General features: G+C 35.9%; 1 protein-coding gene across 1 annotated transcript; it reads left to right on the top strand.

Moving 5' to 3' along the window:
* Positions 1-585: 585 nt before the first annotated feature.
* rx2 (retinal homeobox gene 2) lies at positions 586-16,281 on the top strand. The gene is made up of 4 exons (XM_051700887.1): positions 586-777; positions 2,990-3,407; positions 12,633-12,889; positions 15,501-16,281. The coding sequence occupies exons 2-4, from the start codon at positions 3,116-3,118 to the stop codon at positions 15,942-15,944; spliced, it is 993 nt and encodes a 330-aa protein (XP_051556847.1). The 5' UTR covers positions 586-777; positions 2,990-3,115; the 3' UTR covers positions 15,945-16,281.
* Positions 16,282-16,518: the final 237 nt, after the last annotated feature.

The raw sequence follows: 16,518 nt of genomic DNA, 5'->3' as shown, positions 1-16,518 counted from the left end.
CATAGTTGCACATTTGCCCAGCTTTTGGACATGTCCAACTACTGGACATTTTCTGAACCCATATAACTAAACCATTAATCAATCCAATATAATAGGACAAAATGATGCCATTTTTATTCATCACTTTCTATTTCATGGGGGGGGGGGGGTTTAATACAGTATTTAGGCTTTCAGCTATGATGGAAATAAACAATAAAATGTATATTAAGGTGTTTACAGTATGTTGATCGTTTTCTAAAGCACTGAAGGCATTTGGCTGCACAGAAAAAACACACATCTTTGTTAAGTTTGGGATTAGAGGGCACTTCAGTGGCTCGCCATTATCATTTAGACAAAAGATTGTTGAAAGGACATTCTGTCGGAGCTTCATTAGCGCAGGCCTCCCTCTGTGGCCAAACCATGGCCAGCGTTTAGTGCAATTACCCCAGCAGAGAACAACTGCCAATCATCCTTAAAGGGGAAGGATTCCAATTATTAAACCTCTTAAGTCTTTTCCTGTTAGCACCGCTCTCAGTGCGTCAGGCCAGTTTTCATGGCTTCATCCGAAAGATCAAGACTTCCATATGCTGTAGGAATGGGATGTATCTGAGTGCCTCGGAATTTAATATCACTTTTGGGACTTTGAGAATGAAATAGTCGTTAATGGTATTTTTATAGTCTGCACCATCTAAACAAAGTGCACTCTGGGTGTAAAGTTGTGGTCTGTGATTTGCTGGGATGTTTGGAGGCGACGACCAGCCTGTGCGATTCTGATGACTCAAGAAGTTGACACAAAAGGTGAGTGAAGTTTAGATTTTCTATTTTTTAACCTATCTGAATTGTTTTGTATTTAAATTGAGATTAATGAGATTATTAATAGATTATTAGAAAAAACTCTGCTTATAAGAACATACGTTATGTATAAAATGGTACATACTTTTGTTTTTTTGACTTACTTAACATTTGTTTGAATACATATACCACATAGGTAAGAACTTAAGTTTGTGAAACATCCTTATTGTGCTGACACTGTATTTCAATAGAAATTAAATTGATACAATTTCAACATTTGTCAAACTCCTAAAATTTGAATAGCTCAGCGAAGGCTTGTATGATTATAATGACTCAAGAAGTTGATGCAAACCTCGTTTGAAGTTTATGTTTTCTATTTAACTTTAGATTGAATAAGTGACATCACTACTTTATAGAAACTTACTTTGCATTTGTGCATCTAAAGATTAAACATTTTAACATGGATCATACTTTTGGTTTATTGCACTGTTTGATTTATATCTGTTTGGTTGAAGGTCTCTATTACATTGTTATAAACTAACAGCTACAGTATGACTGGCCAGTAAAATGAGCTGAAACTATTTCTATTTCTAAAATTCTAACAATTTGAAACTTGTTCTGTATAGAAGAATCGTATTTCAGATTGACAAAATGGGACAAAACTGACAGTTAAATACATAAAAAAGACAACCTTTGTCATGCACAATGTGTCTGTATCATTTGAGAATAAAGCGTCGGAACTCAGTGCCCCAGTTATCATTCAGGGAAATTGATGAAGCATGGAAACCATAAAGGATCAGAGCAGTCAAAATAAGTTTATTGTAACACATGTTGTGCGTTAGCAACATAGTTTTTGGCCCAACATTGAGAAAACAAGTTTTCTAGAGAAATGACTTGGTTTAAGCAGAACTTGAATTAACTTGGCATTCACTTTATCTCTTTATCTCTGATAAACATCCAATATTAACTTGTTATAGCTATATCTATAGCATTAAAATGTCAAATGTAAATGTACTGTATATACGATCTCTATACAGACATTAAATAGATCTATATTGTGACTTCGGTAACACTTTCTATGAAGCCCATATTTATAATGCATTGTAAAGGCATTATAAATGCATTATACTGTATTCATAATGTCTCATAAAAACCCTTATAATAAGATGTAACTTCTCATAAATAATTATAACTACAGTTATAATACATCCTAAGACTTTCCATATTCATAGTTATAACTCTTAGAGTATAATGCATTATAACACAAGCAACATCCAATTTATAAAGCAGCAGAAGTTAATAAAGTTTATGGAATAAGTGCTGTTTAATGTAAACAGTCAAAAGGCTTTATGATGTGATCATATTATAAGTGGTCTTTGCTGCTTTAAGTAAAGATACAAAAGTAATATCTTCTCATAAACAGCCATAACATGAACTTTACATACTACAAGTCAAATGTATATAATGGAAGTTATTTATAAAATAAGTCTCTACAATAAGATGCACAAACAATACATTTTATTGAATAGAGTTCAGTATAGAATCAGTTTGATGTTTTTATTCTTGGGTGTGTTTACATGTGTGATCAACAGACATATTTATTTAGTTTTTGATATATTATAACCTTGTAGCTTGACAAGTGTTTTTCATAAAATCAGAAAATGTACATTGAATGTGTGTTATTTTGTATGTTGTGCATGTGTAATGTATATAACTTCCAGCATGACTTGTAATGTCTTATAAACACTTAAAGATATCTCATGGATGTTTATAAGAACACATTGCTTTTGTCACTTTACTTAAAGCATACCTATTATATATATATATATATATATATATATATATATATATATATATATATATTACAGATATACAGTATAATACATTATAACTTCTGCAGATGCAATTGATCGTTGCTTGTCTTATACTGCATTATACTCTAAGGTATAACTATGAATAGGTAAGTATTATAATGTATTATAATTGTAGTTACAATTATTTATGAGAAGCTATAACATATTATAAGATGTATTACTAATGTATTACAAGGCATTATAAATATGGGCTTGATAGAAAGTGTTACCGTGATTTCTCTTTCCTGCTGGTTTATAACTCTTTTATTACAAGATACAGAACCATACCTTGTAAAACAACAGTTTTACATATTAACAAAACACTACCCCTTTAAAATCACATCAGTCCTGCTCTTCTTCAACAGGCCTTTGAAGAAAGGAATTTTTACGTTGTGACGGGCTTCTTGGAACCTTGTTACGGAACCTGTTCCACTTTTGGGCATAATTTGAATGCTGTTTCTCCAAGGAGACTTGCCGAAAGAGCGGATTGGATGCTTTTGTCACCGGACACAATGAATATGGTGGATGATGGCTGCCTGTCAATGGACACCTACCATGACCTGGGTAAAGGTGGGGCATCGGGCATGGGTGGCCGTGTCCACAGCATCGATGTTATTCTGGGCTTCAGCAAAGACCAGGACCCTCTTCTCAATCCGGTGGGGCCCGTTGGCACACACAAAGTGGACGGACATGACCTGGGAGAACAGGAGAAACATGTGACCTCTGACCCCTACAGTCACCTGCAAAGTGTCCCTGACAACTCACAGCCATCGGCCTATCACGGTGAGAATGGCTACTTCCTGTTTTTGGTCTACTGAATGACATTGCATATAGAGAGAGAGAGAGAGAGAGAGAGAGAGAGAGAGAGAGAGATTTAATGACTATAAAAAAGTGGTGTAACCATCAAGTAAAAGTATTTCACGAGTCACTGGTTCATATAGTCCTGGAGCGCTTTAAAGTAAATAGATTTGATAATGGATTATATGCCTAAAGCAAGAAATAGAAAGACGATTTTGGATAATAATTGGAATTGGCAATATAAAAAAGTGGAGATGCTGCAAGGGAAGCAGCTTTACATATCCTGGGATTTGATTGGCAGGCCTAGATGAGCAAGCTGCTCCCGAACTTACATTTGAAACTTTATTAATACTTCACTTGCTCCTTGAAATACATGTGAGTGTACACTTAATCATTCATTTAAAAAAAACGGTCAAGAAGTTTCAGTAAAAATGTCAAAATAGCAGATATTTTTTAACCCTCCTATTGCATTTGGGTCATTTTTGACCCAGGAGAGGTAGATTCTATTTAATGTCAAAATGCACAAAATTTTCTACATTTTATTATTTCTAAAAAAATGGCATATTAATGCAAAACTTTTATATTTGTCAGTTAGCATGCCAAAAATATAAATCTTTTTACATAAATGAATAGTTAAGAACCTATTAATGACTTACAATATAATTTTAGATGAAAACCATCTCATTATGAATGATTTATAAGCTTGAATTCCACGGGGTCAAAATTGACCCTCGTATGCAAAAGGTGTATGCAGATTCTGAATGCAATAGGAGGATTAAAACTTCACATATACAATAAATATAGCAGAAAAGATTAAATACTTTCTACATTGAATAAATCAGTTTAAGCGTGCACATTAAAATATTAAGTAAATTCTACATTCAAACATGTACAAATTTATGCTTTAGCCTATTTATGATTGTTTGTTATCTTTACCATCTGTCATCAAGTAGAAAACCGTATCATATTTATTTGCTAATTTGAGTAAATTTCTCTGGTAAATAAAAGAAGTACATTTTCAAAGTTGGTGTTCCACGCATGCACTGGGCTTGAATAATTAATGAGCTTGCATGATTTATTTACACCATTTATATTTTGGTCATTACATTTGGTAACTTCATGCTTTGGACAGTCTGAAGTTCATTTTCCACTCAAAATGACCCGTTCATGATAAAACAAATAATAATAAAAAAAAAGGATCTGTTGATTGTCATCTTCATCGTGTTTTGTGCACCAAGTGTTGAGGTCTGTGTGCATTAAGCTGTCCTGTGGGGGAGCTTCCACAAGTCACGTGGTACACCATTAAACATGTGTTTGTAAGGAAAGTTCAAATCATGACATATTCTAATAATATGTGTATTTAAAGGTGCTGTGAGCGATTTCAGCAGTTCTACGTCTTCCACAAGACTGAGCCGTTGAATTAGCCTCGGCCCTCTTTCCAAAACCCTGCACTCCAAAGATACCAAAATGAGCTTTATTGAGAGCAGAATCGGTTGTTAAAAACAACATCTGCAAAACTGCGCCCTCAATTGACAACTGATATGAACAACATGGCATAAAAATGTCAGTATGCCTCAATAATTCGCTGTAACTACAATACTATGAGAAGATGCAAAATGATTGACAGGCAGAAAGCATCAGAGACCGCGGCCTGCGGATACATTTTTTTTTTTTTTTTTTTGCTGTTTACAGAGTCTAGAGCTGTCACAGAGACCGATGAAATATCTCACAACATTTTTTGAATGAAAAAAATCGCTTACAGCACCTTTAAATTTTACTACGTTTTTTAAAACAACATGTATGTCATATTTGTAAGTAACAGTTACTGTATTTTACTATAGTGCTTAATTTACATTTATTCACTTACTTTAATCAATAATATGTCATGAATTTAGTAGATTTTACTTAATTTTATCCCATTAAGATTTACTTTGTAAAAACATAAAAATTAAGTAAATCTTGCTAGTCATTTTTTTCAGTGCAGTCATGAGGGTCTAAAGGGGTCTTGTTTTATTATTATTATTATTATTATTTTTTTTTGTCACATGACAATAAAATGGCTACCTGCATGTTGGTTACACCACCTGACTTTGATGTGATGCAAAAAACAAAACAAAATTTATAATATTAATAAAATAAATTAGATTATTCCAAACTCTTTTTCAAAAATGTAATCTTTTAATGAAAATGTAATTCTTTTTATTATTTTATTTATCTATAGATGGTTACACAATTTAGACATTTATGACTTTCAGCCCCAGGAAAAATATAAAAATGACATCAGGAATTTAAAACATGTTCTGTAAAGTAGAGGTGTATTTAAGCAGTTGTTTTAAGCAGAATGTATTTTTGAATACCTTAAAAAATCCTGACAAAAACAAATCACAGGTCACATCACTGACCCACATTCAAAACTGTCACACTTCAATTTCAACAGAAGTTAACAGTAGACACCAAAATCACTGCGGCCTGTATATAGTTTACAGTATGTTTAAAAAAGTTGTATACCTCAAGATATTTAACACTTGTGCTACCATATAGGCTAACCTAAGATTTGTTTCTAATCCTGCCTAACTTAATTAGATTAATTTTGGCATGGGTCCGTGTACCTTCGGATAATAATTTTTTTTCTTTTTTTTTCTTTTTTGTCTTCAAAGCGGATAAACCAATAAACCAGCCGTTTACTTGTTTTCATCTAGAAAGAAATGAGCAAAATAGAGAAAACACTTTATTTTTCAGTTTTTTCGTTTCATCTAAGAAATAGAAGAACAAGAATCAATCTCGATTTCTCGTTTTTTCATTCAAGTGCATAAAAAAGTGTACAACTTGATTATTTGATTTGCACAGGTGGATGAACATGACACGCCCATTTCTACTGATTGGTTAAACCTGCAATGTCATCTGCTCTTCCTCATTCCTTTTCTTCAGAATAAAAGCCTTTTCATACGGGACGTTGCAAGCACTAAATCACTGCAAGTTTATCGCTTAGCCTACATTGAGTTGAGTACATTTATGTCCATATTTTTGTTAAACAGAACAGAATGAACCTTCAATTTTTAATAGTTTTCATTTATTTTTAGGATACAACAACTAACCATGAACTGATTGAATAAAACGACACCCTCATCTATTAATTAGTTGTATGTATCTCTTTAACATCTGGGCTATCTGACCTGCATAAAGACAAGATTTTACCTTCACTATATGTGTTCAACCATTACACAATAAAATATTATATTTTATGGACAGCAAATGTGTTTAAAACTTAATGGGAATTAAATAAAATAATTGTTGTACATAAGTAAAGCTCTTCTAGCCACAATTTGATGATGGTTTTTAATATTATTGCCTCATTTTAATAGCCGGCCTTATTAAGGCTTATACCCCATGAGAGTGCCTTGGATTTTTGGTTTGATGTACCAGCAATGTGATTCAGTTTGGATGAACAAGGCTTCACTTTTAATACACTTTTGGTGTACTACATTTACCTTTTTGTTACAAAAAAGTTTCAAACAGATGAACAATTACTCATATCAATAAACTGAGTAGGGATTCATGCTTTTGAGTGCGAGCGGTCATTATCGGGTTCAAATCTCTTCATTTATTTTTTTAATAAACCAAGCTAAATGCAACTGCATGTCAGCCAAAGTAAAGCAGGAACAGGGGCTGTTTGGTTGCATTTTATTTCAATGAATTCAATGGATAGGTGGTAAGTGAAGAACTGCGCGTGGCTCGCACCCCGACAATTAACTTAACACTTGCCGAATATTGACTAGAATGCAAATGCTGTTACTACGAATTAATGAAGAAAAAAAAAGAGAATAAAATAAATAATAATACATGAACATTGAGGGATGAGCCCTTACCCTAAAAATATCCTAAATGTCCTAAGATTTTGTATCCTCACTCCTCAAAACCATGACGATGCCCTGCAAGGCTTATTCACATCCAATATATACAGCTCTGGAAACAATTAAGAGACCACTGCAAAATTGTCAGTTTCTCTGGATTTACTATTTATAGGTATGTGTTTGAGTAAAATGAACATTTTTGTTTTATTCTATAAAGTACTGACAACATTTCTCCCAAATTCCTAATAAAAATATGTAATTTAGAGCATTTATTTGCAGAAAATGACAACTGGTCAAAATAAAAAAGAGATGCAGTGTTTTCAGACCTCGAATAATGCAAACAAGTTCATATTCATTTTCAAACAACACAATACTAATGTTTTAACTTAGGAAGAGTTCAGAAATCAATATTTGGTGGAATAACCCTGATTTTCAATCTCAGCTTTCATGCGTCTTGGCATGCTCTCTACCAGTCTTTCACATTGCTGTTGGGTGACTTTATGCCACCCAAAAATTCAAGCAGCTCGGCTTTGCTTGATGGCTTTTGGGCATCCATCTTCCTCTTGATCACATTCCAGAGGTTTTCAATGGGGTTCAGGTCTGGAGATTGGGCTGGCCATGACAGTCTTGATCCAGTGGTCCTCCATCCACACCTTGATTGACCTGACTGTGGTAGGGCTGTCAATTGGGCAAGTCGGTTCATATTCTCAAAAGTAAAAAGATGGGGGAAATGCTTCAATAGGCGGTTCTGTGTTAACATGGTGTTACACTTGCACTGGTGCCACAGTATATACTACCACAGACTCAAACGTCATAATAACAGCGATATACCACATTGTTTTTCATTAATTACAGCTGGATGCAGGGTAGAATTATTCCCAGATAGCAGTGGTATTTGGCTGAACTCAGTGGTAAAGCGGCTCATGATCCCTGGTCAGGGGCTGTTCAAAGAGATGGAACACAACAGAAAGGATCTCGAGACACACATTTCCAACTTGAACTCCTTTACAGACAAACCCATTGCTTAATCTGAGAAATGCTGATAAGAGAGCAAGATGCAAAGGCCAAAGACTCCCACCTATTGTAAGGGGCTGTTCACACCAAACAATTTTGCAACCATCCAGTTTACCACTTGTTTTTCTATGTAAATGTGCTAGACGAACGTCTTTGTTTCGCTTTGTTTTTGTTTATTCAGTATCTCGTGCAGGAGCACTGTTTTTTAGATGTCGTGTCAAGTTAAAAAGAACTTTAAAACGTGTCTCGAGACACCTGGTTTCTGTTAAATTGTATTTTGTTGCGCTTCATCTAGCATTTTTTAGCACAAGAATGCGATCAGTCTGAAGTCATCGCCAGTGTTTGGCACACATCCAAAATTCGAATGCGCAGTTTTAGCATTCGAATGTGCGTATTTTTCTTAAATTCGACAGCCCTACTGTGTGGCATGGAGACGAATCTACCCGATTCCAGTCTTGCTGAAGCACCCCCAAATCATCACTGATCCTCCACCAAATTTCACAGTGGGTGTGAGACACTGTGGCTTGAAGGCCTCTCCAGGTCTCCGTCTAACCATTAGACGACCAGGTGGAGGATTGGTGATGATCTGGGGGTGCCTCAGCAAGGCTGGAATCGGGCAGATTCGTCTTTGTGAAGGACATATGAATCAAGCCACGTACAAGGTTATCCTGGAAGAAACCTTGCTTCCTTCTGCTCTGACAATGTTCCCCAACTCTGAGGATTGGTTTTTCCAGCTGGTCAATGCTCCAAGCCACACAGCCAGGTCAATCAAGGTGTGGATGGAGGACCACCGGATCAAGACCCTGTCATGGCCAGCCCAATCTCCAGACCTGAACCCCATTGAAAACCTCTGGAATCTGATCAAGATGAAGATGGATGGCCACAAGCCATCAAACAAAGTCGAGCTGCTTGAATTTTTGCGCCAGGAGTGGCATAAAATCACCCAACATCAATGTGAAAGACTGGTAGAGAGCATGCCAAGGTGCATGAAAGCTGTGATTGAAAATCAGGGTTATTCCAAAAAATATAGATTTCTGAACTCTTCCTAAGTTAAAACATTAGTATTGTGTTTTTTAAAAATTAATATTAAATTGTTTTCTTTGCATTATTCGAGGTCTGAAAACACTGCATCTCTTTTGTTATTTTGACCAGTCATCATTTTCTGCAAATAAATGCTCTAAATGACAATATTTTTATTTGGAATTTGGGAGAAATGTTGTCAGTACTTTATAGAATAAAACAAAAATGTTCATTTTACTCAAACACATACCTATAAATAGTAAATCAAGACAAACTGATCATTTTGCAGTGGTCTCTTAATTTTTTCCAGAGCTGTATATGTTTCCCCTGCAATTATTCGGTTGTTTTAATTGTCATTAATAATAATAACAACAACAACAACAATAATGACCAGATAACAAAGTCTATTTAGTTACAGTAAAGTCTGTGCACAGCATCCCAGTTCATAATTGTGCTAATTTTCCTTTTGAGATTAAAAAAAGCACTGGCAGCCCATTCCGAGGAGACAAAAGCTAGTTCGTGCATTCAATGGTGGTCGCATCCAGGTGTCCATTGCTTGATGAGATTGCAATAAACATGCAGCAGTCAGAAGTTTTTCTAAGAAATATTAATGTTCTTCATTAAAATGATTAGAATCTATCTTCAAAAACAAAAGGCAAACTTTAACTCTGGTGAACCTCTTATGCTATGGACGGGGTTGAGGAAGAACAGATGACGATGTGTATTGACCAATCAATGGAAATATGTTACACATAATAATATATAACTGAAGTTATAGATTGTGAAATTAAAGATGTGTCATTGTTTGTGTTTTTCAGTTAGCCTAGACTTCACTGACATGCTATCACGATAACATGATTACCCCCATGGGGACTCGATTTACCGGGCGGACTCAATTTATCATGACACCGGTATGGTTTGCTCTTAGCTGATTCTGCTAAATGCAAATCTTGGTGGTTGTCAAGTCTGTTGGCCCCTCGTGGTCAATACGCTGTGGCATTGGGTGAACCTCTTAGCGTTTGGATTAGTAGTCTTGACCACATAAGGTCTACAGGTTTAACCAGTGACATCTGTGTGCTGGCTGAGGGATTACAGAGAGGACTTACTTACAGTGACAGAAGTGATGGAACTTGCAAATCTCTTATTTTCAGGGTATGCATAAAATCGAAAGGTTTTTATTAACATCTGATGCCATCACTGTACCATAGTCAAACCAACAGGATATTTTAGTAAGGGTGGAAGTATGGTAAACACTAATTTTTTTTGAGGACATTTGTTTTTACATTATTATTTTTCACCACCTGCACATTGCAAAAAAGTACATAGACAAGGTATCAAAGCAATGCCACAATGTTTGCAGTGTTGGGGACTAACTAACTAGCTGCAAAGCTACTAACATAACCACATTTTCAGTAGCATGACAGTAATTCAAAATAGTGTAGCTTTTCCAGTGACGAGCTGATTTTTCCAACAAATCGCGGAGTAGCGCGAACAAACGCAACATCCCTGTTTTAAATGTCAAATTTTTGCACACAGATGTACTGTGCAAATTGAGTGAAAAATCTAAATATAAACTTTCCTCTCATCTGTAGCATGGTAAATTTAGAATCATTCTAGTGTATCGGTTCATGCTAAATGGTCCGAATCATTTTAGAAAATTGGTTTGTCCTAAACTGTCTTCTCTTTCAAATGCAGCGTTGAAAAGTCGGAATCTTTTTAGCGAACCAGCTCGTGTTCTCTTATGCTGCGTTGGAAAATCCAAATCATTCTAGTGAATCAGTTCATGCTAAACGATCCAAATCATTTTAGTAAATTAGTTCGTCCTATACTGTCCTCTCTCTGATATGCATGTGGAAAAGTCTGAATCATTCTAGTGAATCAGTTCATGCTAATCTGTCTGAATCACTCCAGAAATTCGGTTCATCCCAAACTGTCCTCTCTCTTTTTATATGCAGCGTTGGAAAATCGGAATCATTCTAGTGAATCAGTTCATGCTAAATGGTCCAAATCATTTTAGTAAATCGATTCATCCTAAACCGTCCTCCCTCTTTCTTATATGCAGCGTTGGAAATCCTGAATCATTTTAGCGAATCAGTTTGTGCTCTCTCATACAGCACTGGAAAGTCCGAATAAATTTAGTACTGTATATTGGTTCGTGCTAAATGGTCTGAATCATTTTAGTAAATTGATTCATCCTAAATGTCCTCTCTCTCTTATGCAGTGTTGGAAAGAATAATTTTAGTGAAGTGGTTTATGCTAAACGGTCGAATTCATTTTAGTGAATTGGTCCGCCTTAATTAACCGTTTTCTCTCTCATGCAACATTGAAAATTCCAAATAATTTGAGTGAATTGGTTCATTCAAGAAGCAAGTAAAACACCCACCCCCCATTATCAAACCAAGCAAGTAACCCCCCCCCCTCCATTATTAAAACAAGCAAGTAAAACACCCCCCAATTATCCAAACAAGCAAGTAAAACATCCCCCCCACCCAATTATCAAAATAAGCAAGTAAAAGACCCCCCATTATCAAAACAAGCAAGTAAACACCCCTCCCATTATAAAAACAAGTAAAACACCCCCCTCCCCCATTTTCAAAACAAGCAAGTAAAACATCCCCCCCAAATTATCAAAATAAGCAAGTAAAACACCCCCCAATTATCAAAACAAGTAAAACACCCACCACCCATTATCAAAACAAGCAATAAACCACCCCCCACCCCCCCACCCCCCCCCAATTATCAAAATAAGCAAGTGAAACACCCCCCCCCCATTATTTATACCATGATCAGTGGAATCATCGGTAAACTGTCCAAATCATTTTACTGAATCGATTTGTCCTAAACTCTCACATGTAGCATGGGAAAGTCTGAATCATTTTAGTGAATCAGTTCTTGCTAAACAGTCCGAATAATTTTAGAAAATCAGTTTGTCCTAAATCGTCCTCCTCTCCCTGATATGCATGTGTACGATAAAACAGTCGAAAAATCCCATAGATTTACATTGATCTGACCTGAGCCATATCTACAGACCAGAATATCTGGAGATTTAATGGTGGACTCTTTTGACTTTGGCCATAAGCAACCACCTAGCAACCACCCAGAGCACCCTAGAAATCACATAGCATCCCACAGATAACGCCTTAGCAATTGCATAACAACGTTCTGTCAACTTTTGCTCAGGCAAGTATAATTCATATTTTCTTCAGAAAATCAAATAATCTAGTTAATAGAAATAATGTACACCTGCCCGTTGTAGAACTTCTTTAAAGAACTTATCAGACAAATAAAGATCTGTCCATTCATTCTTACTGTTCCTTCGCTTTAGATACTGCCGGGCTTTTCTCCACGGATAAGTGTGAAGCAGATTTGGGAGACCCACGGAGTGCCATGGAGAGTGACAGCCGTTCACCGGACCCCCCTGACGAGGATCAACCGAAGAAAAAACACAGACGAAACAGAACCACCTTCACGACCTATCAGTTACACGAGCTAGAACGTGCTTTCGAGAAATCTCACTACCCTGACGTGTACAGTCGAGAGGAGTTGGCTATGAAAGTCAATCTCCCAGAAGTTCGAGTTCAGGTAAGCTTCGGGATGAGACTGGACGGGACTCTTAATGGCATTAGATATGCTGTAATAGTGAAGCGATTAATGCAATAGTAATTAAATTACAATCTTGACATTGGGGTTATTTGTAATGGACTTAGGTTGATAGGGCATTGATTCAATGAAGAGGATTTTGTTCAATACAAGCAATGAAGCCTCTTTTTGGAGCTTTGTTAAAATCACGGTCCAAAAAACCTGTAATCCAGGGATTTGTGGGGTTGGGATTACCAAATTCCTTGTTCAATACAAGTTAAAATCAATTTATAGCATTTGTGGCATAATATTGATCACCACAAAAATTAATTTCGACTCCTTTTATTTAAAAAAGGCAAAAATCCAGGCACTTACAATGGAAGTGAATGGGATTGATTTTTGGAGGGTTTAAAGGCAGAAATGTGAAACTTATAATTTTATAAAAGCACTTCTAGCTATTATTTGAGCTGTAAAGTTGTTTAAATAGTTGTTTTTGCATTGGACTACTGTTCTAGGCGGATTAATTTATAGTTATCTGTCATTGACAACATCATGGCAACGAAGTTATAAAATTGGATATAAGTTTACACAGATGCGGTAAGTACATGATTTTATCTCACAAAAATCATGTTAACACATATTGTTTACGTCTTGTGACTACTTTTGTAAAAGTGAGTATTTTAATGTTTATGGATTGACCCCATTGACTTACATTGTCAGTGCCTCACTGGGACCCAGATTTTTGGGTGGGAAGAGTTGAAATTAATGTTTGTGGTAATTAACATCTTCATCTTTAGTCTTTATGGTGCACAATTCAACAATGTACATTATTCCAAAGAAATCTTTGTCTTCATCATTTTTTATAAAACGTAAACTTGCTCTGCTTTTTTTTTTTTTTCTTTACTAAAAATACTAACATTGAATTAAATCAAAATCTACTTATATATTTAAAGCCGTAACATAGGTATTTGTACATATCACAAGTTGGCCAGATAAAATAGTTTTTTTCCTGGAGGGATCACATATGATTCAATGTCATTTACAAACTGTAAGAAATTTGGTTTACAGAAAGCCCATTTTTTTAACTGTACAATATATATTTCTTTACATTTCAAAAATCACCTTTAAAATAAAATATCACATTAAATACACTAATTCTTACATCCTAATTCTCTCTCAATATAAGGTTCGATGCTCTGCTTCTGAAATGACTTTTTTCAAATGAATTCACAAATCGCTCTTATTTTTACTCCTCCTCTCCAAACCGTAATTAAAAATAATAATTCTAGCAATAATTTTCATGCAATAAATATTCAAATGGTTTATATGTTTATTTTTACTTTTTTGTTTAGATTTTCATAGTTTTAAAAAATGTAATAATTTGTATTTTTAAAATTAATTTTCATAGTTTAAAGGGACAGTTCACCCAAAAAATGTAAATTCAGTCACTGTTTACTCACCCCTGTGTTGTTATAACTCTATATTACTTTCTTTCTTTTTCTGAACACAAAGGGAGAAATTGTTAAAAATGTTGTGCTCAGTGATGTCATACAATGGCAGTTTATGGTGACCACCTCTTCGATCTTCAAAAGAACACAAAAGTATAATTCAGAAGTCTAATAAATTATTCCATGAGACTCATGATTGTTATGAAAGCATACGATAAGATTTGGTGAGAAACAAACTGAAATCTAATGTATTATTTAGTGAAAAAGTTCACTGAAGAGTTTGTAGTTGAAGAATTGATGCATTTCTATGCCCAGCCCAGTACTCCGTTCAATAAAATAAGGCTGGGCATAGAAGTGCATCAATTCTTCGACTACAAACTCTTCAGACATGTTTAGTAAGTTTTGTTCTCTGTTTTGTGTGCAGCTGTGTTGTGTTCTGTTGTCACTATCGCTGTGGAGGACCTGTTTTTAGATAAACAAAACAAGTTTTCGCTTGAACGCCCCAATGTCACGAGGGGGCTGCATGAACTGTTGCTCTCGTGTCCTATCATGAACGCGCACAGGAGATCAACGGCCAGTGAACATTTTCACTAAATAATACTTTCGATTTCAGATTGTTTCTCACCAAACCTTATCGTATGCTTTCATAACAATCATGAGTCTCATGAATAATTTATTAGACTTCTGAATTATACTTTTGTGTTCTTTTGAAGATCGAAGAGGTGGTCACCATAAACTGCCATTGTATGACATCACTGAGCACAACATTTATTCACAGTTTCTCCCTTTGTGTTCAGAAAAAGAAAGAAAGTCATGTAGGGTTATAACAACACAGGGGTGAGTAAACAATGACTGAATTTTCATTTTTGGATGAACTATCCCTTTATTATTGAAATCTGGGTCTGGGACGAGGCAAAAACGGTCAAATCTATACATAAAAGGCATTTGAAAAATACCAAAAATAAATGATGAAGGCCTGGTAAAAAGTTTCTATGTCAGTTTTAATGAGACCTTGATATAACAAAAAGAAAAAAGTTGAAAAATGGTTCATTTTTAATAAAAATCGACCCCTGGGACATGAAAGTGCTGGAAGTTGAAGAAATATCTTGTTCATTATGAGGATAGGTTTGGTCTAATCAGTTCTTGAACTTTGTCACATCGGACAGGTGTGGTTCCAGAATCGACGTGCAAAATGGCGGCGACAGGAGAAGATAGACACTGGCACTATGAAGCTCCATGACTCACCCATGTTGTCCTTTAATCGACCGCCCATGCCTTCAAACATAGGGCCCATGAGTAATTCCCTCCCCCTGGACCCTTGGTTGTCTTCTTCGCTCTCCAGTGCCACGCCCATGCACAGCATTCCAGGCTTCATGGGACCGGGCCAAGGCCTCCAGCCCGCCTATCCAAGTCACCCTGGGTTCCTGAACTCCTCCCCGGGCATGGTCCAGGGAATGCAACCCATGCCACAACCTCCTTACCAGTGTCCCCCGATGTTTAATGACAAGTACCCATTGGAAGACGTGGACCGCAGCTCCAGTATCGCAGCATTGAGGATGAAGGCCAAGGAACACATTCAGTCCATGGACAAAACCTGGCAACCCATGTAGTGGGGAAACATTGAACTCTACAATGTTTTACTGGGATCTTAGAAGTATAAGCATTTTTACAAGTGATTCACTTGGCAAACGCTTTATCCAAAGCGACTTCCAGTTTATTCAAGGTTTACACTTTATCACTCCATGCATTTCCTGGGAATCTTGGCATTGAGCTACAAGAACAAGTTCATCAGATCCGAATAATTTCAGATTAGTACAAGGGTTCACCCAAATGCCATAGATGAGAACTGGCAACGCAAAGAACATCAGCATCCTATTGACGTCAAAATAGCCTGGCCAAGAAAACGTGTCATTTTAAAGTAACAGTTCACCCAAAAATGAAAATTCTCGCATTATTCACTTAACCTGATGCTATCCCAGATGTGTATGACTGTGTTTCTTCAGCAGAACACAAATGAAGATTTTTAGAAGAAGATAGAGCTCTGTCAGGTCCTTATAATGGAAGTACATGGGTGCCAGCACTTTGGCGGGCCAAAAGTCACATTTAGTCAGCATAAAAGTAATCCACACGACTCCAGTCGATCAATGAATGTCTTCTGAAGCAAATTGATACGTTTGTCTAAAA

Source organism: Myxocyprinus asiaticus, chromosome 6 (assembly GCF_019703515.2).
Source record: "Myxocyprinus asiaticus isolate MX2 ecotype Aquarium Trade chromosome 6, UBuf_Myxa_2, whole genome shotgun sequence".
Lineage (NCBI taxonomy): Eukaryota > Metazoa > Chordata > Actinopteri > Cypriniformes > Catostomidae > Myxocyprinus > Myxocyprinus asiaticus.
Note: the sequence above shows the minus strand (reverse complement) of the source record. Positions and strands in the feature narration are given on the sequence as shown.

Excerpts from the sequence above, each read along its gene's own strand:
- rx2 (XM_051700887.1), top strand. The coding sequence starts at position 3,116 with ATGCTTTTGTCACCGGACACAATGAATATGGTGGATGATGGCTGCCTG. Across the intron at positions 3,408-12,632 it reads ACAGCCATCGGCCTATCACG|ATACTGCCGGGCTTTTCTCC; the intron begins GTGAGAATGGCT and ends CCTTCGCTTTAG. Across the intron at positions 12,890-15,500 it reads TCCCAGAAGTTCGAGTTCAG|GTGTGGTTCCAGAATCGACG; the intron begins GTAAGCTTCGGG and ends CACATCGGACAG.